At 39.8% G+C, this 26,992-nt stretch overlaps 1 protein-coding gene across 1 annotated transcript in view; it reads right to left on the reverse strand.

The window, feature by feature from the left end:
• Positions 1-26,992, reverse strand: part of LOC116490626 (partitioning defective 3 homolog B-like) — a 160,751-nt gene that overhangs the window by 15,009 nt on the left and 118,750 nt on the right. The window contains exon 4 of the mRNA XM_032190006.1: positions 14,277-14,386. Within this exon, the coding sequence (XP_032045897.1) occupies positions 14,277-14,386 (110 nt within the window). The remainder of the gene's footprint in view (positions 1-14,276; positions 14,387-26,992) is intronic.

Consider the following 26,992-nt stretch of genomic DNA (forward strand, 5'->3'; position numbering starts at 1 on the left):
ATATGACTTATCTTAAGTTCATTGAAATTTATTACTTAGAAAAGCAAATTTATAAAACAGTTTGTACAGTGAAGTTATCACACAGAAAATAAGCTTTTTCTGAAGACTTTATAATTGTATTATAAAAATCCAGTGCAAGCTGTTAGACTTTGCTTGCAGCTCTCGTGTATTGAGCACTACTAATCTGCATATTTAATGGCTCCAAATCACTGCAATGTATTCTATGTACTCAAATGTAAAGACACTATCTTCTCTTCTAGAAAGAAAAGGTAGAAATAGCTCCAGTAAGTTACTTTGTGAGGGAAAGAACAAGGTAGACTTTCTGAAGAAAGGCATTGCATTCAGATAAGAACTTTGCCAAATTCAAAAGCTACTGAAGAAAGCATTCACTGCTTGCTTCTGAAAAAAAAGCTTAATAGTCTAGGACCCCTGAAACATGGTACACCCTGCAGCCACAAGCAATACATCCTTGACAAAAGTAGCTCCCAGCGGAAAAGAGGATCATGGCAGGAATGGCATGTTTTCAAGTATCTGTGCATAATCTCACACAGGGCTTTAAATTTCAGTATAAAAGGACAATGAATTGGGCTCAGCACTTCAATAGGAAGTACTGGATAGATGAACCAAGACAGTGGAATAACAGAGTAATACTGATACGTGTTGCTAAAGTGACATGCTGCTGCAATTTTAAGTTACTCCAAACTTCTGCGCAATAATACATGCTTGTGCTTGTGTAATGGCAGCAGAGCAGTTGAGCCTGGAGATGACAAACAGAGGGGCCTGGGCTGATGAATGCCAGCTCAAAAACAGTTTGAACACTGCTTTTCCCTCAAGCGTGAGCTGTTCACAGCACAGCGTTGTGAGCACAACGTGAGTCCAGCTGCTAATAGAAAGAGAAATAAGCTTTCAATTTGCCATTCTCTCTCAGCAAATAACCCTTTTCTGTTTAAATGGTTATAATTTTCAACAGCAATACTGGAACTTAAAGAAAAACCCAACCAGAACAACATCTGGGGCAGCTAGACTTGATCTGGACTGAAATGCATGTACCCCCTGTGCATGAATTCCTGCTACTCCATCCAGCTCCATCAAGTCTGGAAATCACGAGTGCAAGGACTTGGGGAGCCGAACACAGCCTGAAAAAAAGTTTGAACAGTTCTTTCTGCTGCAGCCTGAACCATCTTATGTCTTTGTAACAATCAAACAGGAACTGTTTACCATAAGAAAGCAAATATTATTTCTGTTGTTACAGCTATTTGGACATCTGATAGCCTCAGGCAACCCAAAGGGGCCCCAACAATAACAGCTCAACTTAAAAGCCAAAGGGCAGATACCTTTGAAGTGAGGGATGACACAGAAACAGGAGCAGACCTTGAAGTTTGGACTGATGGAATGAACCTGAGCACTTCAGAGGATTTTTAATTCATCCTCACAACACTCTGGAAGGCAGAATAGGCACGGCTGATCACCAGCGGTGCTAAATGCCAGATAACCTAATGGCAAAACCTTCTTCCCACAAACTCCTCCTCTAGGGAAAAGGCAGCTCAGCTAGAGGGGCTCAGAGCTGTGGCAAGTGACATTGGGGAATCACCTTTGTTGGGTTCTTGATTAACTTGTAGAGACCATAAGTTGTTAACATTTTGTGAGCTGATTAAGTTCTATGTATTTAAAAAAAAAAAAAAAAAAAGCTTCACTAAAGCTACGTGATTGAGCATCTCTGTAAAAGAAAACATTAGCTGTCTACTGAGAGGATCCTACTGCACAGGTAAGGCTGAGATGCACAGGAAAGGATTGCACTGCACCCTGCCACTGCAGAGAAAGCATGCTTTTCTGAGCAACTGGTGCTTCTCAGTGCTGAAAAGATTTAAGCATGTATAAACAGCTTTATGTGAGTGTAAAAGCTGTTATGTGTTACACGTTTTCACAGCTGTTCTAGGGACATAGAGTTGTCATTCCCCTTTAAATCAAAAATTAGCAAGAACTGTGCACTCAAGAACTCTAGCAGTGAGACCATTATTTGTCACCAGTATTTTGTAGTTTATTGCTGCAGACGACGCCTTCAATCTGCGGTCAACAAACTCCTGTAAATTCCTTGACTACTTTTAGAGGATCCTAAAAAAAAAAATTACTGAAGAGCTAGCTTACCGTCTGCACTGGAAAAGTTTTGAGAGTCCACAAAGCAAGAAAATGAAACTATAAGCCATAATTTGGATTATAAACCGGGTGGCATTTCTGACACCAGCAGAGATGTTGACTTTTGTGTTATTGAACGGACAGAAAATTCTTGTGTTTTTCTGTTGCTGATTATTTTTCATAGATATAAAACTGAAATGCACCAAGGACTGCTGCTGTTTTTCCTCCTGGATTTGCTTCAGATTTATTTATAGCAGGGCTTTCCACCTTTATCTGCAAATGTCACAATTGAGCCAGAGACTTTATGTAGTTTCTTGGTTTAATAACTACAGCAGATACGGCACACGTTCTGCTTCTGCCCCTCTCTGAAAATAAACAAAACTAATCAGGTCTAAAAACTAGTTTATTTCTCACTGTTCATAGCAAATAGAAAGAGTTGGGCGCAGATAACCTTATTTTCACCTGTTTCTGCTTACTGCATATACACTAACTCAATTTAGATTGATCAGCTAATGTTTGCAGACTTACTACAGAGGCACAAGGGTACTACATCCATTCAGCTTATTTTTTTAAAAAAGGCACACCAAGATGAAATGTTGTTCACGCTCCTTTTTTAATTTTATTTTAGCTCTTTGTTTATCTCTTCACTTCAAAGCACTTCCAATATGAGGCACAGTTTCAGTGTGACAACTTTGTAAAATTAAAATAGAAAAAATGTGCCAGCATCAATCTGCTTTACATTGGAAAGCACAACAGCCCTGAGACAGAAATGACGACTTATGAGAGTGAGCTATAATGAACCCAGAAGTGCTATGTGCAGTAGGAAAAATATATTATACTAGAGGCTGAATGCTCCTGACGCAATTTGTCTTCCTCAATAGGAGCCTCCTGTTCCCCAGTCGCAGCGTACGGGCAAGTTCAACTCCAAAAGTGAGGCAAAGTCGTCAATATGAAGCTGCACAATTCTGTTTGCTAGCATCTCTTATTTGGATTGAGGCTGCCTGGGGTCCAAACGGACAGAAGCGCAGCACAGAATGAAGCTGAGTCCGCAGGAGGCCTCCCATAAGGGCAGCAGAGCCCCTCCAGCCCCCTGCAGCTGGGCCTGGAGGCTGGCAGCAAGGCTGAGAAGCGGTGCTGGCACAAGCGGCCAGGTGGGGCGGCCAGCCTGCCCTCGGCAGCCCCCTCCCAGCCCTGCAGGAGCTGGGCAGCAGAGCGACAGCCCAGGGGGGCTCCGAGCCTGTGAACAGGCTCCCCACTCCCACATGTCAAGGCAAGACAAGCACAAAACTAAACGTAGTATTTCAGAGGGAGGTTAGAGATACCAATGGTTATCTGTAAAAAAAAACAGCGGTAGGTGCCTTGGAAGCTAAGCCCTTCTAAAATTTCAGTGATTTGGGAAAATAAGTTTTACTATAACAAGTTATATTCTGACTTCTCTGAACAGATACTTTTCCATTATCTGAACTGAATATATTCAACTCATTTCTGCTCTTTCCACAATAATGTATCTGGGGTGCAATTTTAATTCTCCTACAAGACACTGTCAGCAAAGGGCACTGCATGAACACATTCTATATACGCTGGTAAGTGGGTAGCATCACCTCGTATTGCTTTCCATAGACATGCTTCCCCACTAAAAAGAGCTCATGGTGCGCTCAGCACAGAGACATCTCTCTGCCTTCTGCTTGAATAAAACTATTTTTGTTCCCCTAGGAACTGGTGAGTGCTATGAACTTGCTTTCTAACTCTTATTTGTACCATTATGTTATACATTTACCAGAAGTCTAAATTTATTATTTCAACTATTTAAAAAGCAAAGGAAACAGATTATAAATTGCATGTGTCAAATCTTCTCATTTGTTTTTTGCACTGCAAACTAAATAGATGTATTTGCAACCCACAGTTGCCAATCAGCTCTAAATATTCATGAAATGCTGGCAGCAGTGGAACAGAAAGCCAGACCTGAAGTAATCTCACAAATTGTGAAGAAAAAAATTAACTATTTTAGTGGTCACCCTGATAATTATATCACTAATAAACTATTAATATTGAATAATTTAACAAATGTTACAGTAAACCTCAAACTTGCATGTTAGACCTGTGCTTAGAAGGTAACTGGCACTGGGCTGTACAGAAATAATTTTAATGGAACTAATATCTATAATTTGGTGTTTTATATACTTCTTATAGTATTATAAACGTATAATTGGCAGCAGATTCAGTTCCCAAAAGTGTTATAATCTGTTGGCACAGTGCCATACTTTAAAAAAAATCTACATTTATTTACAGGAGCACACATCTGGTTCTAATGAACTTGCTTTACCTGCTAATATCAGTGTTTGCATGACTGGTGACATTAACAGAATAGCGTCATCAATGTGCCTCTCAAAACAGCCATTTGAAAACGACAACTCCACGCAAACTAGACATTGAAAGGTAAAAAGGCAGAAAATTGTAGCCAGGCATTAAGTGATCATTTGGTTCAGTGTTTTGTAAACCCAAGGATAGCTTTGTTATTATTAACATGGTAAATGAAAGTACTTGGTACTTGAAATTACTTCTATTGATGATGGGTTCTTGCTACATTCTCATGTGCCTTAAAATAAAAAATAATATAAAAGAAACACGGTTGTTTGCTATGTATTAACTGGACTATCACTCTGACCACAACAAATTATCCACCACAAAGGACTCTTGCTGGCTGTTTGGATACATCTATAAGGGGTAATCCTGGCAACTTCCCTTCTCTTCTGCATGACAGCATGGAGTGCTTCTCATTTTCACAGGGAACCAAAGATGGACAGAACAGCCCAAAGACTGTGGTGGAGCCACCTTCTTTTATCCCAACAATTAGCCCCGCTATTTACTAGTTTACAGGGTAATTTCTAAATAATATTAAAAAGTATTTCTACTGTAGAAACTTTTCCAGTTCTTGGTGACTCACTCTGTTCCTCTGAGCCTCTGTGGTAGGAACTTGGGGAGGACTTGTAATATATGCCTCATATGCTCTTTCACATTTTTATCCACTAGAAGCAAAGCAGTTCCTGGTTTGAGCTGTTCTTCCCACTGCGCAGCACACTGCCTCCATCATCAATATTTTCCGGATATCTTTTGTAGAATATTCTTCCCTCAGAGATAGAGTTACTGAATTCACTCTGTCAAATGGAAATCTGAGGGCATCAGGAAGGCACATACTTCTTGTGAAGGAAATGCAGATACATTTATCCATATAATGTACATTAGCCCCATCGGTTTCATAGCTGCTGAAAATCTTCAACACCACCAATAATTAAGAAACAGCACATCTTTGCAGAAGCACGCAGAAACACCTGATGCCTCTGCAGCTACTGCCAACACATCACAGATCTGAGGAATATACTCCTGTGCTTTTAAACCCAAAACAGTGTTAAGAAATCCTTTGGCTGAAGAGAATATCCATACAAGAACTTGGTGACAAATCTGTTTGCAATCTCAGGACTGCAGCACTTCAGAGACGTGATTTATTTAGATTATTTATTTTTAGATGAAACACCCATACTTTGGCTACATCTTTTAAAACCAAATAGGAGATATCTTTCTTCCAGCTGATAAATAGAGTTTCTTGTTCTTTGTGACTTGAAATCCATTTAATCTGTGGGTTTCTATTCCCTGGCCTCTCCTCCTTTTAACATTCTTCCAACCTCTCATAGAAATGTTTTATAAGATTCCCCTTGGAATACGCCTCTCCTGCATTAGAAGCAGAGACTTCATCAGGGTTCTTCGGAAAGGCATCCTAAAATGAGGATGCAATGAAGAGCAACTGGCCCGTGCTCAGCCGATCTGCCGGCAGAACCCACTTTACCCCCGAATAACGGGGTAAAGTCCCAGTCTTCTGTCTGCTTTCCAGCCTGCTGCTGGACAAAGATTCCTGCAGATTACTGCAGAATGGCATGGTGGGGGGTAGAAGCAGAAGGGGATTGGAACTGAACTCCTAATTGAGAAGCCTTGGCCGTGTTTCTTAGACCGAGGTGAGGCGAGCTGAAAGGCAGGGCTTTGCTTTTGTTTCCACGAAGCTGACAGGTACACTGTGAAATTGATTACACTTGGGAATTCCAAAAAAGCAGAAGAAAGGAAAAGGAAGTTGCCAATTTATCTCCACAGGTATTAAATGTATAATCATTGCAGATGTACCACTACTTAGCTCAATGGAGCAAGCAAGCCACCAAAAACTCGGCAGCTCTTTTATTTGAAGTCCAAGTTCACGCTGCCTTATTTAAGCCAGTTGTTAAAGAGACAGCAGGCTCTCCAACCAGGAGAGCGTCTGTGGGACGCCACAGTGTGCTCTCAGCCCAGTCGCACTGCATGCTGCGGCTCAGACACAGCACATAGTGTATAATGAGCATTCCTTGGGACTAGTGCAAGCAAGAAAGCTGTTTTACTTGCATTATTGAGACAGAAGCTTGGGGATCCATATGTTCTACCCGAAACCTGGATTGAACCAAGGCAGTATTTATTAGTAGTATGTTAAAAATTTTTGGTTCCCAAGCAGGAAAAAAAAAAAAAGAAATAACTTTGGGAACAACTGCTCTTATGTAAGATCACTCTTGAGTCCAAACTTTTTTGGTTTCTTGTTTTTAATAATATTGTTTGGGAACAATACCCTGAACTTCCAAATACACTTTAGAATCTGGGATACAACGTAAGAACAGTGCCAGCTCAGACCACAAGCATGCCCCTCTTTGGGTGTTCAGCACCAGCATACCAGGGTGCCTTGCTAACAGACAGTTGTTGTTCCTCATCGTACAGAGGAACGGGGACCAAAATTTGCTTTCGCAGCAACTCATCAGCATTTCTTCTAGATTGAATCACTTCCTTTTTATCAGACAAAAAAAGGAAGTTGAGATGCTCATTCTAGATCTTGAATCTCGCTGAATCACCCTTACCATTTTAGTCGATATTCACAGTGGCCTCAGCTTTCTATTCCCAAACTCCAACATACCAAACACACACAATGCCCAAAGCGCACAGCACACAGAAGCATTAGAATATTCCTCCCTTCATTCCAGTTGTCACTGTCAGAAACTGCTTTAAAGAGTATGGAGTAAATCAGGACCTACTGCCATTAAAAACAAACAAACAACAACAACAAAAAAAAAGCAGAATTGTGAATTTGCATGTTTCAAAAATGATGATCTGCAAAATCTGTATATTCAGATTAGCTGAGAAACCATCTACACAGGAAAAGAACAAATCCTTGGATAACATCTTTCCAATGGGTACTTACAGTACCTAATGGGCCTCTTCTACCAAAAAAGTGTGTAAATTACTATCAACACTAAGAGAAACAGCCACTGGCCTCATTTTCAGAAATACAAAAATATTAACTAGAACAAGAGCACAGCCTCACAGATCTGTGCACTGCAAGATGATGTATTAAAATAAAAAAAATAGTTTTTTTCTTAATGTCACAGCAACATTTGGGCCTAACTAGGTATCAAAGATATCTGCCATTATTGCCATTTGTCCCCTGGGTTACTATGCTTTGAGAAAATGGTATCTATATATTTAATGGTCTGTATTTCAATAGGCCGCTGACTGAGAACCAATTTTATTTTAGCTAAATGTTTCTAGAGTTTGACAGTAAATGATATATATGTATGAGCCATGTTGACTGCCATCTTCCACTTTTAATTTGACTGTCAGACATACAAGTAACTTGCTAATGTTTCCTTCCAATTTCAGTGCAAGGAGCCTGTTGCATAAGCTGCCTGCTAAAAGCTGTTCCAGATGGAATGACAGTATTTTGTAGGACCCCAAAGATGTAGCTATAAGAGATGAATATGTGTCAGCAGCATTGAAAGCATGACCTTTTTTCCTTTTTTGTCAGCAGTTCTTATTCCCACCCTATAATTTCTCCACATTCTTTGTAAGATAGGCCACGTGGGAAAAAGAAAGAGTTTAAGTCTCACAGCCATCTTCCATCATCTGCAGTCACATCTACCTGACTACACAAGGCAGAGGACAAAGGAGGAAGGTTTATAAACAATCAGGCATCTTTGAAATGACAGCCTAGGCCCAAAATTTATTTCAAAAAGGAAACAAAACTCAACCCCCTACTAACATAAGTTCCGGAATGATGGAGAACTTTGATGGCTTTCATAATAGATACTTTCTCTCATGAATATTCACTGAAAAGCCTGCATTCCTCTCACTGGAAACAAGCTTTAGAAAGCAACACATTAACAATGAATAACATTTTACTGATTGTACCATTATTACTGATAATTTATATAGTATATTAACGTCACAGAACAGTCATCATTAAGCCTTATTAAAAGAAATCACAAAGTCTACTTATCCTTCTCAAATAAAAATATGTAAATTACACCCACCGCTCACCTTGCACAATACAGGTAAAACAATGCACTTGTTCTGAAGGGTAAGCCGTGCAAGGAAGCACAAAGAAGTCTTTTTCCCCCGCACATACCTCTTTGCGCACGCCAAAAAGGAAATTACTACAGGGCACTTCTGTCCTGTTTCAGATGATCAATTCAGTGCTCTGAAGCACTACAAATATTTCGTTTAGATTTCTTAGTTTTTCCTCTACAGTGTACAGTAATTTCCTTTTGATGCAAAATGCCACGGCACACGCTACAAAGGCAGTGGGGGGAAAGCAGCACAGGGTGGAAAAACAACAGAGAGACTCAGGGAGGAATGGCTTTTGTTAATTTGACAGCCCTCAGCTAGCTGCGTAGCGGGATTTATGAAAGGCTCGAGGAGGCGCGGTTTGCCGCGGCGTACGGCTGCCACGCAGCTCCGGTTTGTGCAGCGCCTCGCTCCAACAACTTCAGAGCTCCCCGGCTGCAGACGTCCCTCTGATCAGCTAATCAGACATCAAGAGCGATGCGCTGGCTGGCTCTCGCGCTGATGAGAAGTCGCGCAGCATAAACAGGCACACGGCAATTGCTTTAAAAAATGGATTCTCCCAGATCAGGATTGCCTTTCAAAACCCGGCACTGTTCAGAACCTCCCAGGTGAATGACAGCAAGTTCTTTCCAGTCTCCCCAAATCTGGGGTTCAGTTCTACACAGCAGAAATTTCAAGAGCAGGAGCTAAAATATTAATGGGAAAACTTCACTAGAAAATAAGTGAATGCCTTCTAGAACTTCAATACCTCCCTGGTCTGAAAGACTGACTGAAACCACGTCACTTCAGTGAAAGAGTCTTCCTTCTACCCTGAGACAAGCACTGTAACACCTAAGATGCGTTTCCACTCCTGCTTTATTTGTTGCCTAATTATAACACATCAAAAGCATTGGATTTCAGGCATTACATCATCAAGGTACAAACCCACAACCACTGCTCCAGCGCTGAGCCCTCCAGCACTGAGCCAAGAGAGACCTTTCGTGCCCTGCCTTGCTTTTAAACAGCCTGATTAGATGAAACAATATTTTTAGCTTTTACTTACCATGAAACACCCAAACATTTTGAAAGTACTATTGATAACCTTTACCTCGAAACCAAGCTCTGATTGTGGTATGACTTCATGTTTACATACGCACATAAAACAGCGTGCAAAAGGAACAAGCTGTGGAGCTGCATCCCTACACACGCTCACATTATGCTAATCTGCAGACTCTTAATCAGAAAGGGTAATATGTTACAAACACAATTAATGGCCAGAAGAACCAGGGCAGGTTTCGACCCTTTTTAACAAGGGCTTGAAACATAAAAATGTTCTGATTATATATGAACCTTATACAAAATTGCAAATTATATGTCCACAATGCATAAAATACGGTCAATTTCAAGTCACTTTTAGGTAAAAATGGAAACTGGACAGAGCTGCTGGAGCAGCTCTTCAATTGATCCTACATCTCATTGTAGCCTTAAGTATGGATAAATGCAATTTAATCAGCCATTCCTATTGATTAACTCCAAGTTAACCCAAGTATTTATTGAAGAAACATGCAACTATAGAAGAAAAGGAGGTCATCCAGAATGTGGCAGCCCCATGATAATCAGCAGGTTAGCAAGAGGAGGTGAAATACTCATCCCTCCTAAATTAATGCAGAACTCCCATCAACTTAAAAGGGACCACACTCAGGCTAAGACTTCATCCGTCGTGAGTTTTAAGAGAGTGGAGAAGTCTGCCCCTAAGCAGAGACAAACAGAAGTAATAGCTCCAGAAAGGGAAGTTCAGATGTTTTAATTAGACCACGATAATTACTACGGTTCAGTACTGCCGAACTAGACTGAGGAAAAGCAGCAAAACGTGATCTCCTCCCTAGAAAGTTCAATGGTGAACCCAACTGCACGCCCCATCAGCACCTGACTGGTGCCTGGGCAGTGGCCTCCAGCCGGGCCTGGGCAGCCAGCACCAAAATCCAGCTCTGCTCCCTGAGGCACGCTGGGCAAGGGCTGAGGGAACGGCCGGAGGCAAAAGCAGGCTTCCTCCATCCCAAAGGCTTCGACCGCCTCAGTCCCGCAGCGTGGCCTCACTCTGAGGGGGGTCCCCAGGAGAAGGCTTCACGTCTGCTGCCAACCAGACAGCCTGAAGCCAGGACACTCACAGCCAAAAAGCTGCTGGGCCAATACTTAGCTATTGCCAGAGCAAAGCTTTGGGCACAGAGTTTTGCAGAGGAGTACATTACGCTGACTGCTCTTCCCTGAAGTCCCCTCTGGAGAGGCAGGGGGGAGTCCGCATTTCTGAAAGCCTGGCCAGGGCACTACGATCGTGACTAGTCAGAAGAGGTTAACAGCTGCCTTCGTAAATTAACAAATTCAGTAAGAAATACCTCTTCTTTGATAGCATATTTGGATTTTTGCTATCCCCCTTTTTCCCTGATTACAGTCTCTAGATTTTTCTGTGGCAGCTATCACGATAAGGAAGGGAAGGTCTGGATGAAACGAGAGACTCAGATTCCGTACCATCTGTTAAATGACTTCCAGTCTGAGAGAACAGATGCTGGACTTCACGATCAGATTTTGACTGATCTAGAAACATTTTGCAAATTGGGGCTAAAACTATAGCTAAGACAAAACAAGTATCAGAGGAAAACGTGAACGAATGGCTTAAATTCATCTCAAGCTCCCTGGTCACTCAAAAGACACTTCCTTTTGGTAATTGTAATATGGCATGAGACTGCCTTCCTCTGAATATACACCAGGACAACATTTGAAAACAGAGTATGAACTCTGATTAGATTCTATAAATACTGTGTACTGCTCAAATGGTTCGTCAGGTCCATCCAGTTCTCCTGGACCAGGCAGCAGTTTTCTTACCCTATTGCATGTTTGTTGTGCAATAGGATAAGAAATTAATCAATTTTACTTGATGCATTACTCTACTGCACATCTGCCTTGCACTCACCTGGAGACAAACCAGTGTTGCCTTGATGTTCATATGACAATCACCTCTTAAAAACCTGACCACCTACTATCCATACACATCATGTAAGACAGCATAACCATGAGCATTTCTACATAATACCAAACTAACAGTTCTGTAGGTATCAAACACCAAAATTCCCAAAGTGCTAAGAACAACCAAGTGAATTATAGAACACAGATACAATTTTATATTTGAAACTAAGATAGCAGTGGCATAAATAATACAAATATGTAGTTTTTACTGTGTATACTGAAGGTAGTTTACACTACTCATAGTTCTGATTCTTCCAACTTGCATATGAATGTTCACAAGCAGCTTAATTAGAAAAAAACATGTGGCAAAGAAAATGTAGTAATAGTTTTAATGTTTCAGCTGCAATATACAGAACAAAAGAAATTTCTCTAAATACCCCTTTAAAGCTTGTGTGAAAGAGCACAGCTATATTCAAAATGCAGAGCTGTTTGTGCCATGTTTTTTCATTTGTCAAATATCAATTCTTCCTTGTGTTTTAAAACAATCTGTACTTAATTTAAGTTATTTAAGCTTTTTATGCTTCCCAATACATTATGCCAAAGCATATTTCAGTATGATTGGCGATGAGAGTTTTAGAAATAGTACTGTTGCAAAAATAAGAGCTGGTGTAACGTGTTTTGCTGTAACAGATTTTCATTTTAACAATAAAAACTTTCAACCTTCTGGGACTTTTTCCCCCACTTACACAACATTTCAAAATCTGAGAACCTTCCTCACTCTTGCTAGCTGTCCAGCTTTTGCTGTTAACCCTATAGTTGACAGAGGGATGCTCTGTCTTTTAGGCACAGAGGTTTCGTTTAGGCCTAGAGGAGTCTTGTGTACTGATACAACTCAGTGAAGCAGTGTGAGCCTTCAGCCTACAGATACAACTGGAGTCCCCATATAATTGCATTAAAAGGGCTTACTGCTGCTAACATTAAAAAAAAAAACAAAAAAACAACCAAAACAGAAAATGTCTTTCTCTCCCTGATAGTCAACAACATAACATAAAATATTTTCTGGAATGAAATAAATGATTTCACCATTTTGTCTGTTTTTGTTCAAGTTATGAAATACCAGAATCAGCACTAATATGCTCATTTGACAAATTTCTCAACTTTGCAAACTTTTTTGCAACATTACAGAACTCTTCTTTGTACTTCAATTTATCAGACTAAGCCAGCATTTCTTGAATATGTAAGCGCTGGCAGCATACACCTCAAGAAAAACCTCTCAGCTCTCTGACAAATGACACAGCACATCATTTACGTGAAGCCCCTAAAACACCATAATGTACTTGGAGAGTCAAGAGCATTTTTAAATTGCACCACTCTGCAAATAACAGTAAATAACACTGTAAAACCGGATGCACACTAGGCATTTGGATGTGCCCAAAGCTGACCAAAGAGAAACAACGAACAGTCGACCTAAAATCGTGTGTTGGTCTTCAGAATTCCAGTCAACACTGAGACCCATAAAATGTCATTTAGATTCATTTAGATGCAAGTCACCTGACTTTTTTTTTTTTTTTAAAAAAAAACTTACCTTGTTCTTGTGAAACTAAAGGAAGATATGGTCTTAAATGCAAGATCTTCAGCTGAACTGGTTCCCACCTCCAGCATTAGTTACTTTTCTATTTCGCTCCTCCTTTCTCCCTAATGCGCCAATACAGCTGTTCATGGATTCTTACAGCATTAACGAGCTACGATCGAGGCTGAAACATCTCCCCATGCCAAATGAGGAAGCTGGGGTTTTGTTTTTTCCTTTTTGTTTGAGCATGTGGAAGTAGGAGTGATACAGATCAGTTCCAACAAGTGGGGACAGGGACCGGATCAGGGAAGGAAAAGGGGAAAAAACAGAAGTTTCACTAGGAAAGAAAATGCAGGTGCATCTGCAACATCAATTAAACCAGTGTTCATTTGGCATAAAGCAGTGCAGAAGCAGACCCAGCAGAGCTTTCTAGGCAAATATCAAATCTACCAAAAAGCTCTGTTCTGCTTGATACACATACATATCCCAGCCGACACATTTACAAATTCAACACAATTTTACCTTTCTGCATGTAATAAAGGAACACCTTCCCCACAAGCAAACACAAAGCTTCAGGCCTTAAAAATGCAAAGTAAAGAATATGGCCTAAGTGTCACCAACACAGTATCACTTTCAGAAGATCAGAAACAGCCTGCAATAATGTCCAATTAAGAGTTACTGCATCCCCATCAATTATGGGTTTGCTTCTGTACGTAGTAGTGACAATGCTGCACCTGAGTTTGTCCTCAGAAGGGAAGAGTAAGATTGTAAAACAGAGACATGGGAGAAAGAAGAGACCATGCAGAATAGTAGCAGCGCGTCAAAGGAAGGCAAAAATGTCATGAAAAAGGCAAGGGAAGCATAAAGAGGTTCAAGACTGGTGATGCGTATTAAAAGTGAGTACATTTTTTTCCCGCTAAGCAATGATAAACTGGACAATAAAATGCCAAACAAAGAAACAATTCCTAAAAGCACAATGGTGCCTTATGTCACCATTAAGCTTTATGTAAATATTGTACTGAGAAAAGTGAACCACTGTTAATTGACTATATCATCTAAATGACTGTATCACCCATTTTATGCAGAGGATAAATTCTCTCCTTCACAGAAAACGAGTATGATGCACTTTGCTTTAGATCCAAACACATTTAGCTTATAAAACAGCTGTGTACCAACAGGTAAGAACAGTTTTTGCTCAAATAAAAAGATGAGTGAAGTGGACACTTACTGCTGTAACATGTTTGAGACTGTGGTCACTGGGATGAGAAGCACTTGGGTGAAAGTCAGCAGGGGGGCCCAAAGCTGGATCACTGCTCCTTCGTACCAGAAGCGGCATGCCTGAGAGACAAAATAAACAGCAACAGGTCAACAGTACTGCAGGAAAACAAGGAAGAGTTCCAGGTAGTCTAATGGAGAGGTGTACAGTGGTCAAATACAAACTTCCCTGTGCCAATACCCATCTGGTGAATTACTGGATTTGATGAAATTGTGCTATTTAGGATGTGCTGAGCTACAGAAATTAGATGATTTCAAGCTCTGTTATATAGATTTTTATCCGTGACCTGATAAATTACATAAAAACTGCTGTCAAATGAGAAAAACATGTTCTTGGAAAAAAACAAAGATTTGCAGTTATGGGTAACCACATGTATTATCAAGTTCTGAGATGGAAACTATACTCTTGATATCGAGAATGACTGCAAACACGCAGAATTGGACTAGTACTACTAGTTTCTACAACTGGCAGTGGCTATTCCACCAGACCAGAACAGACTCCAAAGCTTTCCACTTCACACTAAGGACAGCTCTCATTGTGCAGTTTTGCATTAGGCCCTGAAAACTGGGGACTCACAGTCTCAGTGAAGTCTCTTACTTTCTCCCTGGGTATCTCCAGAAACCACACTGAGCAACTGCTGCTCTCTCCCCTACCAATTATACAAGCCCACATTCAGCCTGTACGGAAAGTCACTTTGAAAACAATGCTATGACAATACGCTGGGTCATAAATTTTATTTCCATGAGCTCACAAGACACAGTTGCCTCTTGCACTACTACAAAGTAGCAGCATTACTACTTTGCCTTCCCAAATAGATGCATGTAAATGACAGACCAGCCACTGTTTTTTGGGTTGAAGGGCAGCTGAAGGACAAGTGGATAACTCTAATTTCCAATTAGACTCACCAGCTACTCGTGCCTATTCGTGTGCTGCCTGGGAGCAACCTCAAAGACCAGTCAGCAGCTTGTGGTGGCACAGCTGTCCCATTACCAGAACACACTGGTGCCATAAAAAAAAAACTCCAGTTGAGGAGAGAGGGGAAACACCTTTAGTAACATGAGAAAGGAAACTCGCATGTTATCCAAAATTAAATAAAAATGACTTTTTTTTTTTCCAAGTCTTTCCAAAATAATTTGTCCCTAGGCGAATAAAAAATGCAGAGAACATTGTTCTCAGATGATTTTCCAAATTTTGCAAGTGAAAAAAAGATTATAACTGACAGTTATAATATTAATTACAGTGGCTGGGACTGATGGCAGCCATAATCGCTGGATCTATAATAGAAGTTTGAACATGCAATAAAGTTTCCTCATTAGAGGGACACTTAACCATGCAGCAGCAACTGTACTACATTCAATCTCAGCAAAATTTTTGTCTTCACTGTAGTTACAATTGAAACAAATCCAGGCACCTGATGCTGAGGAATGACCAGAACATCTGATGTTCTTGCCCTTACTCACAATAAGCAACAGTTTTTATACCCAGGCAATCTCTCTGATCTCCACTTATGCAGGAAATCAATAGGAAGAGCAAAACAGCCTTAAATTTGAGTCCTAGCATTGCATGAATGCTCAAAAATCAGAAGGTGAAAATGTTTTTCTGGTCTGAGTGATCTTCGTCTTGGTATCACAAGCTATGCACATTTTCACCAGAAGATTCTGAAGAAACAGACCGATCCCAAGAAATGGCCATTTTGTGCCGCTGTCTGAAGTTGCCAGTAGTCAAAGGGAAACCAAATCCCTCAACTCAAACGTTGCTCCTCTCCACGTGGTTTGCTTTCCCTCTAAGCCCGTGTGATAAGAGAGTTGAAGGCCCAGCCTGAATTGGTCCTTAAAATGGCTAAAACCCAGAAGCCTCTTTAACCCTTTACTTCAGCAAATGGCTTCTTTACAGATGAGGACTTTTTTTCCTCCTTCCTTATCAAAACCTGAGCTCTGTCTAGTTGCTGGCACTTTATCCTTCTGGGCCCAACACTACAAACACGTGCAAATATCTATTTCTATTCTAAAATGGCGCAAACCTTCCAAATTTAGGTAGTTGAATTTTAATAACTCTCTTCTACAATACACCCCAGAGATGAATCACATCTTTAACCAATATTTTAATTACACATGCAATTTAATGCCATTATTCATTTTCTGACTTCAATACTTAGAATAACATTTTCTGCATGATGTTCAGCTAAACAAATGGCTTCCCTGGACACAAACCCCGTGCACAACTCTGGACCCCTCTAACTCCAGTCCTGGTGCACTGCTTGCAATCCTGCTGTCCCCTCAGATGAGGTTCACTGAAGCTCCCCTCCTTCCTTTCAAGCCAGGGCTGCTTCACCAGTGGAAGAGGTTCCACAAAACAAGACAATTGACCAGTTCCTTGCCCATGCAAATACAGATATGGGCCAACAGCACTCATCTGCAAACTCCAGTTTGTTCCTATTTCCTTGTTCCAGCTGACCTTTTATTTATTTATTTATTTTAAAAACTCTTCGCCAATTCAATACAGCCTTGCCTCTCCTCATATGCAAAACATTGTCCAGCATGCCTCTGCATTTTCTTACAGTCCTGTTAGACAGCTTTAGGTTTTTGAGCCTTGTGTCTTCCTATCTATGCCAATTCTGCCCTATTAATATGTGACTCATTCCAAATCTCAGCAGAAACTGTATCTTATTCTTTTGTCTGTAATTCATCACATCTTTGCCTTTTAGGATGGATTATTTAGTGGTACAACAGTGACTTTAATATCAGTATAGCAATAAAGTATGATTACCATACATCAGCAGTGTCACTGAGCATTATAGATACTTCCCCCTTCTGTGGTGAGTAGTGCTCATACATGGAAACAGCAGACCTATATTTAATAATACATTTTAAAAACCATAAGCATCAATGTAATTATATACTCATTTTTTTATTAGGGTAAGTCAAACACCCATACAGCAAGTGATTCCATCACGCTGTACTAACAAAAAAAAAAACCTCAAAGCAATACCTCAGCTTTAGGTTAATCAAATAATGTCCAGCTGTACATTAGCAGTCCCATTTAGCAGTTCCAGTTTAGTTAGATACACAAACATTTTATTATTTGCACATAAAAACTAAAGCCAAAAAGTGTTGGATTTTAAGATACTCCTTCAGTACAATAAATACTTACTCTTTCTCTTTCAAATCATTCTTTCCCTGTATGAACACAGTGTCTGGTGACCTGCATCCAATTTTTAGTTACTCTTCAATACAACTGTTTGAAAACAGATCTTGAGACACTTGTATCATTCAGCATAATGTAATCTCCAAATCCTTTTGATATAAACTCTGCAGAGAAATGCTCTTGCTGAACTATCAGAAAGCCAGCCGCATTGGCATTTTATTTGCAGCTTTCACAACTGAATAAGCCATATTCCAAATTCAAATACACTGCTACTTATACTCTCAAAGCCATCATCCCAACCACTCTTCTCATTTCTTTCTTTTCCCGTGGGGAGATATGAACAGTAACTCAGTTGTTTTTTGTTTTTTTTTTTGTTTTTTTAAAAAGTGCCTGCATTTAACTAGAAGACAGGAAATAAATAGAGCATGTAAAATAATAAGGCCTTAAAAATACCCTCAACATGGTTCCAAAACCAGTTCAGTGCCATACCCGTTCTGCGACATCAGTCACCAGCAGTGACCATGAGAATCTTCTTTCCAATTCAGTAAAAGACCACAGAACCATAACCAACATACCGTGAGGAATATTTAATCATGACCCAAAATAATAAATAAAAAAGATCATTCTTGCAATTAAAGTAAGCTAGGACAAAAGCAGACACTGATTTGGTTATTCTTTCAGGAGTCCCATCAAAACACAGTAACTGGCTATTAACCTGAAAGTCCAAAGCATAGCATGGGAGCAAAAGTTGTGTTTACCTGCTATGTGTTACCCTGAAGAAGTCTCTTTTCAGGAAGGTCACTGGAAGGGACCATAATCAGAGATGTACAGTTTGACTCCTGTGCAGTCCCAGCTCATACCACGGGCTGGCCATGCAATGCTGCACAGTGACAGAGGCAGTACTAACATTGGTCACAAGATTTGCATAGTGAATAACAAACTGCACACATAGATAAGCACCCTGACAACACGCACCACATACGTGGCCCATGCCCGTCATACATATACCTTTAATTTGTTCGTCACTGCCCTCCTTAGATATGAGCAAAAGGTAATGGAAAACCATCACTCATGCCATTTATTATAGACACTAGAGAGAAGTTTACTTAGGAGATACCCCCATCTGCTTTCTTTTCTCAGGAAACAATATTTTCTTTTCCTTATTGCTTTCCTTTTGTCGTGTTGCATTTCTGCACTATTCTACCTATGCTCTGGCGTTCGGGCTGAACATTTATAATAACCATTGTGAGCTAAGACAAAAGAAGTATTTCTTTTCCCTGAATGATGAAACACAGAAAACACTCTCCTTTCTGCACACCAAGTTGATCATACACACACGCTATTTATAAGCACCGCTGTTTTACTGCAGAGCAGCACTTTGTACTTTAAACTTAGGAACCTGGTTTAAAAAATAAGTTATCCTCATCTTGCTGCATTGCAGCAGTAAGCCGCAGACAGCGGACGTTCAAACACACGAGCCAAACTCAAATTTTATTCTCATGACAACAGCTTTTAACCTCAATTACATCGGGGGCACTTCCCTCCTTGTCAAAATTTGCAGGGTACCTTCTAGCACAGCACCACAGCACATACCGTGTGTGCATGGGCAGCCTTACTCACAGTGCATCCTCTCTGACAAAGCTGAGGATAAAGTCCCACCATTTCCCTTCTTTAAGCAAATCTCTGCACCACTGAGCTTCAAGCCATGCAGAGCAACCCTTTTTCCTTTTGCTAGCATCACCTTCAAAGATTAGTATCTACACAGATTCATGGTTAACAGTGTATTTTCCCTGAACTCTTATGTTTTGGAAATATTTTTTTTTAACTGCAAATATGGTTGAAACAAGCATATGGTAGAAACCACACTTAGACTTAAATTGGTTACATTAGAAAAAACAGAAGGGAAGTTCTGCCATTTGTGCACAATTAAAAACTGAAAGCTTGCATCAACACAATGGCAAAAGAAGCATCTCTAGGCCAGATGTAATCCTATTTTCTTATTTTATTTTGTTTTTAATTTTACTAAGAAGCCATACAGAGATGTTAACACCTTCCCTGAACAGGAGTGCCTTCTGCCTTACTTCACAGCATTTGAACCCTTCAGTGGATCAAAAAAAAGTTAGCGTTTCAGGTTAGAAGGTGGCTGCCTAACTGTGGGTATAGAAGCACCGGGCAATCTCAGACAAATAACACAAGGTTTGGAGTTCAGGACCCCAGTGTAGTTGGGGGTGTCTGGAGCTGCAGCTGTCCCTCCTGGGGTCCCCCCAAACTCTTCAAGGTCTCTAGGTTCTGAGTTCTGGCAGCAAATTGATGCCTACATCTAGATAGCAAAGTATCGCCCGGAGTGACCAGGAGCGCAAACAGGACAATTCCAATCCTTCCTTTATTGTCTTTTGCTTTCAAGTCTCCTTGCCCAGGAAAGCACAATTTACATCTAGCTGAAACCCTTTTCTTCTCTGGGATTCAGGCTGCAGGCTGCTGTCACAGGGCCAAATTCAGAAAACCAATAAAGACAACTGGAGTTTTTCACCCACTAGCATTTTCTGTAGGCTGTGCTATCTATAATGCAGTCTAAATTACATATTAAAAATTGATTTTGATGGTTTTGGGTGCAAACACACTAAGGTGACTTTTGGGTAGGCTGCCAGATTGAGGAACATAGGCAATATATGCACGTGTGTATAACTGCATCCATTGCAACTCCCTAAAATACTGTGAGGTCTATTTGTTTAGCCACCCAGCGGGGAAGAACTATGTTTAAGAAGAACTAAGGATACACTTGGATGAAATACCGTAAGTGGGCAGCAAGAAGCTTACAATCAATCACCCACACAGTTAAAGTCATAATTTTAAATTCTGCTCCTGCATATAAAAATACTGATTAGGGTGGGAAAAACGCTGTCCATCACACGTGGATCAAGCTGTCAGGTGCCAAAGGCCATACCCATGACAATTACTCTTCTGCCTGCTTCCACATTACACTCGCCAGGACAGACAGACAAATTACTTTCTCACACCTGAATGTGTGTCAAAATATTTTTTAGAGCTCCTTCTGAACAAATCTCAACAAAATTTCAAGCCAGCTTTGAAGCAAAGCACTGTAAGTGGTACATCCGTACAGACATACGTGGGAAATTGCCCCTCAACACAGACAGCTATGGGCTGGAGGATCCCCGACATGCCAACCACTGCCACACAACAGCCTAAGTAGAGAGTCAGAATGACTTTTAAACTGGCCCTGCCAAACAATTCAGGAACTCACAACACAACATTACGAGCAGGATAGTAATTTATACTTAAATACAGGAAAGGTCGTTAATATACGACCATTTTTCTTCTCTTTGTCAGAGACATTTCACGTTAGCAGGCATGCAGACAGCTCTGCTGGTCAGGGCTTTCTGAGAGCTCTAAGTCATCAGCCTGAGGAAATTCGGTCACCCTCAGATTTATTGCTTACCACCACCTGAGGCACCACATAATGGTTCTGCCATGTACTTAAAGTGTACCTGACATTACCTTCTGCATTCTACTTTGTGACAGGACAGCACCACTTTTTTATTATTATTGTTATTAACTATATAATGCTCTGACAGTGTGACTTTATGTTTAAAACTAACTCAAATTGCTCACAACAGCAATAAAATCAAAGACCTACAGCTATCAGTTCTGCCTGAGGTACATACTGCGTTTTTTAAATTCCCATGGATAAAAGATTAGATTAACAAACTACGGTGATGTAACAGCAAGACAAGTGACTTAAATCTGCAAATGCAGAGCAAGGTATTTCCCCATCACTCTAAAGAAAGAGTGCTTTTTCTTACAAAGGAAAACAAAAGCAGCCAACTGCAAGTAAAACCCAGTAAAGTCTATAAAAACAGATGTTTTGGGGTGGTGTTCCTGGGTGCCATGGATTTCAACAGAATGCTTTTCCCTGTTTGCACACAATGGAAAAAATGAAGTCAGATTTTATTTACAAAACACAAGAACTGTTCCTACAGTTGTTGACCGACCAGAAGGACATTTCTTTGGAGCTGCTGTTGTGAGAAATGGTGCCTCATGAAACAACTGGCACGAGACGGGGCAGAGCAGAGGGAGCCGCAGCAGCATCCCCCAGCATGGGGATCAATCACGTTGCCTGCAGCAGGAAGACGTGGGTTTTGCCAGCCTGGATTCTAGCAAAACTCATGACTCTTACCCTTGCTGGGCCGACTGATGAGCTTTGTGAGAGCACAGCAGCACTGCTGACAAGAGCCAGCACTCACCACTACAGGCCTGGCTCCTCTTGCTCTTCTCTAGTGAAGCCCCCGTCTGACCCACGCCAGCATCGGGCACCCACCAGCTGATCCACACCCTCCTGCTCCCTGCTTTGGGCAGGGGGATTAAAAATCAGAGCAGCTGCAATCATTTTGTCTCTTTTAAGTTATCATTGGAAACAAACAAAAAAATCTATTTTCTGTTATAATATAACTTCCCTAAGCACACATGACTTTTCCTTCCTTTTTTTTTAAATTTTATTTTTAAAGTAATCTCTTCCAAATAGCATTCACATGTAAATGGAAACTAAACTTTACATATTCTTAAAAACGCCAATAAAAATGGTTTCTTGTTAGTCTTACAACATGCTGGACACAGCAAAAAGCATTCATCTTACTAAACAGACTGGCTTTTTTGAACAGCATATTATCTGAATTTAAATCAATCATTTTAGGCTAATATATCCTACAAGATTTTAAAGCTAATAGATCTCAGGCTCTCGCACCTCATTTTTATTCACAGATTGAAAGGTGAAAATAAGCATTTCTTCTATTTCAATTCCCAACCCATTTCTCAACTTCAAATGAAATACTTAATGAACTGTACTAGTTGAATAAACTGACACAAAAAAAATACTCTCTGCACCTGCAAAAGAGGCCATGCTGCCAAAAGCTGGTTTAGCACTTCAGCTAGCATCAGTTACAGGTGCTTAGGCAGTGACTTTTCCACAGTTCAATGGCTTGACTTTCTTTAAAAACTTTGGCAGCTAAATTGTACAGCCTGAATATCACTTTGGTAGCATTTTATTGCTGGCAGTGGAACACTGAAATGTATTTTTGAATATCTTAATGGTAGGTATTTGAAAGGAGTATAACAATTTAAGGCATTAATATACTTTTCTGTAATATGTAAACATGGCTTGTGCTCTACATATACGATATAAATATATATGTGATCTAAATAAAAATTTCATTCTATTTTTTTTAATCTTTCCTTGAAAGTAATTCCTATTAAGACTGTTGTATTCTGGTGACAGTAAACCAATTTTAGCCTCAAATGTCAAACTTATTCCTGCCAGTTTAAAAAAAGACGTTAAGATAAAGTAGTGAAACTTCTGCAATTCAAGGTGTCCGGTGAGGTTTCGAGGAGCAATAAGAATACACGTAGGTAAGTTAATACCTGGTGTGGCCAAGCACCCGGCCAGCCCGTTATCCCACACCTCACTGTGGTCAGCAGCAAATACTCAGGGAGGGGGCATACAAGCAAGGACAAAGTGGCGTGTGCTACCAGCTTGCATAAATAAACAGTTGAAAGACTTCCAAATCAGAGCAGCATCCACTCCACCGTATGTTAAGTCTCCGATGAGCCACATCCTGTGAATTTGTCTAATTCTACTTCACTTCATTGATTTTTGGCCCATAACACTGAATTACAGAATTGAGCTGAACGCTTCATGAGAGAGGTAGCTTGGGGATGTTTTTCTTTTTAATCTGTTGAATGATCATTTTGTTTGGTACTCCTAGTTTTTATGTGGTGAGGAAGCTGAATCATCATTCCTTATTAATCCATCCTAGTATTTAAAACAGTAAGATAACTGTTTCTATAGGAAAGTTAAGACCAGACACAATCACCGAAAGGTCATTTTTCCCTTTTAGCTGGAAGGCTAAAAAGAGTTGACCAGAAATACCGTACAAGATTCATCCTCATCTCAAATCTAGTGAGCACAACATTCTGCTTTTACTTGATGCCCATAGTAAACTGACTTCCCCGTAATGAAGTAGTGAGTTACGAAGCAAACAAAACACAAATCAGCATCAACCGTGTCCATGTGAAAACTGCAACATATTGGGAGGGAGGTGCAGCTTTTGCCAGCTACATTCAGGAGAAGTAAATACACAGCTCTCCTTTCCACTTGGCTGAAATTCTAGATTTCTGCTTTGAGAAACAATCAGAATCTCAAGTGGCACTTCAAAGTAAGGAGCCAAAAAAATTAACTATCAACTGAGGCTCTTAGAAGGGTAAATAAAACAGAAAGCAATGAGAAAGCCACGTGGCAACGAATGGGCAAACTTGCTGAATCATTTAACTGTTAGTTGTAATTTTTCTATTGACAACTTCTGTAAAGATGTGTTCATCCATATACTGGAACACATTCATATGAAAGCAAACAGCTAACAAAACTATTGGTGAATGAACAATGCAAAACTGCGTAAAACTATATTTATTTGGTTTCATAAGAAAAAAAGGATGATTGTCTACCTCAAGACCTTTATTTGAAATCTTATTTTTACCCTGAATAATTTCCAACTATCATTCGGCCAAGCTTAGTAGGCTCCTTTTCAACTCTAAATAGGATTTCACTGTATTGCCTCTTACCTCGTAATGCAGCACCACAGAGATTTATAAATACACACACACACCCTCACACTCCTTTGTACTGCCTAGTTCCAGGCTGTACTGATGGAGACTGTACTATAGCTATTCAGTAAGATATTACCCTATATCCTTTCCAAACCTCCAGTTGCAAATATTTAGCTTACTTAGGTGGGTTGTTCTGTTTGTTTTTAAGCAATATCACCTTTGAAGCTAGCTATGCATCACAATAATAGATGAATAATCACACAAACAGCAACATCGCAAAAGCAGTAAAATAAGGAAAATCTTAGGAAAGCCACTGAATAAACAAGTATCAAAAAGCAGTATAGAGCTTTGTGATAGAATTCATTCCATCATTCTGAGCCCCATTCATCACCATCCCCCAAAACCGTCCCTGAGGCAATAAAAGGCTGGAAATGAATATTTTGGCTGGCGAGCTACTTCAGGAAAATGTGGAACTTGTGATGGAAAATATTTTTCTCCTTACTTATCATATTTTCAAGGGAATAATTCCTTACCCCAAAGTAACATATATTAAAGCAAGTGCAAAGGGAGTAGAAGCAAAGGGAATAATGGATGAGAAAATCACTGGGGAAATCAGAGGCAGAGGGGCTATTAGAAAGAAGGGGGGGGCCTCTTTGGTAACCTACTATGCACATAAATTTAGTACCTACACTGCTACTAAATTTTTGAGTACAGGGAAAGGAAGGGCAGGCTGGTTTGTTTTCTAAACAGGTAAAACAAATATGTGGTATTTTTCATATATATTTTATATATATATATATATATATATATATATATATACATATATACATACACACACACATATATATGCTTCATAGAATATATTGCTGTTTTGTTTTTGCTGCAATATAAAGATAAACTTCAGCTATGCTGGTGCAAAGCTCATTTCCATGAATCAAGGACAACTAAGTAATACCAAGCTAAAGTCATGAGGTCAAAATATACCAAGCCTGCACTCTGACTGAAATGAAAAGTTATCTTCGAACCTTTAGCTTGCCTGAGAACAGAAGCCATTTGTTTTAAGAACACAAGTAGACTTTAATTGATCATCACAATTCTTTAAAACCAGATTAAACCAAATGCCACAGAGGAGAAAAATCCATCAAGTCCAGTGGCATCCTCACAACACCTGTGACAAACTGCACAGAGCAAGGCATGATATCACTGCTGTAAGAGCAGCTGTTGGGCACAGAGAAAGAATAAAATTATATTTGCTTAAAGAAATAAACAGTGTTGCCTCAAACCACAGAAGACAGCATGTGCTTCTACAATGCTTTTTTTTTTTTTAATTAAATACAAAATGTTAATTTTCCCTGAATTGTGCAGAAGAGAATTACACTCAGTGTACTGACAAACATCAGTACACTCTGCCAATAAACTGACATCACAAGATTAAGTTGAACAAAATAGCTCTTATATAAGAAAAAATCTTCCCTACTTTGAAACAGCACGTATGCTGTATACAAGCAAAAGCAACATTTTGTCAAATGAATAGTTTCAGTTCATATCTGTTTTCATAACATTAAAAAAAAGCATAATCATACATATTTCTCTATTTAAAAATGCACTGTCTGCATATCCACCACACAGCATTTCAACACCAGCTTGAAAGAGGACTAACCAAATATATGCTATTCAAAGTGCCTCCAAGCCTACTTCAATACCTCCACTTCAGAGCAGCTGAGACAGAGTGAGGATTTCTTCCCGAGTTCTGAAGTCACCCAGGAAGCGTTACCAGCCCTTATCCCAGCGTAGGGATCAGCTCTGCCAGACCCCTCAATGGAAAGACATCCAAACTGTGACTTCAGACTGAGTCAGAGTGGTCAGTACACAAAGGATATCAGTCACAAAAAAATGTGCAAGTAGTAACCATCTAATAAAAACATATTTCCCCCACGGTTGCTATCTCTGTCTAGCCAGTACAGGTTTTAGGATCAGGTGTAACGTTTAATTAACTTACCTGCATCAAATAAACAATTCATTAAAAAGAAGAAAATTTGAAGCCAGTATCTTAGGTGCCTTTTCTAAAATCTTTGCTGATTCTCTCATGCTTGAGAATGACAACACTTAGTTGTTTCACATGCTTCATGTTTCATCAAGCTCCAAGTATTCTCTGAGCAGATCACTAAATGTTCACTGTTTCTACATAGAACTATGTATCTGGTTTCACAGCACACAAAAACATCCAACAGAAACTAACAGACAGAATAGTTCCACAATCTGTCAATTGATTTAACAATGGATTTCCTACATATCATCCCTAAAGGCCTTCTGCAAAAATACACTCTAAAAGGCCAAACACGTGACAGCACTTTAAAGAGCTTCACCACGTAAAGTACCACTGCTTGCTCACTATGTATATATTTAATCATGTTCTTGTTCCTGAAATAAAGATAGCTTTTAAAAATTATTAGTATTTATATCTGCTAGCAAGGTTGAATCAATTCAATAATTAGGCAGCCAGACTACTGTGGTTCATGCATCAATGATATTGATGCAAGCACATTCTCCTATCTCTTCACATATATTTCAATTTGCCTCTAATGGACATAGGAACTTAATTTAAGTTACAGCGACTTATACAGGAAAGATAAAGGCAAAATTTAAGTTTAAAGAACTGTTATCAGTGATGAAAAGTCCAGAAGAGAAAACAACTACATTTCAGACTCCAGACCAAGTTTACAAGACTGACAGGTAGAAAATTTGTTTTTATTTTACACTAGGTAAATGGAAATCTGGAAGAGAACCATCAAGACAAACAGATTACATTTATGCTCTCAATTTTAAGAAACAAGCACCCATTTTAATTTCAAATGTATATCAGTATAACACTGAAAATGAAGTAGAAGCCTAATTGGCTGCTCTTAGTA

The sequence above is a fragment of the Aythya fuligula genome, chromosome 6 (genome assembly GCF_009819795.1).
Source record: "Aythya fuligula isolate bAytFul2 chromosome 6, bAytFul2.pri, whole genome shotgun sequence".
NCBI classification, from domain to species: Eukaryota; Metazoa; Chordata; class Aves; order Anseriformes; family Anatidae; genus Aythya; species Aythya fuligula.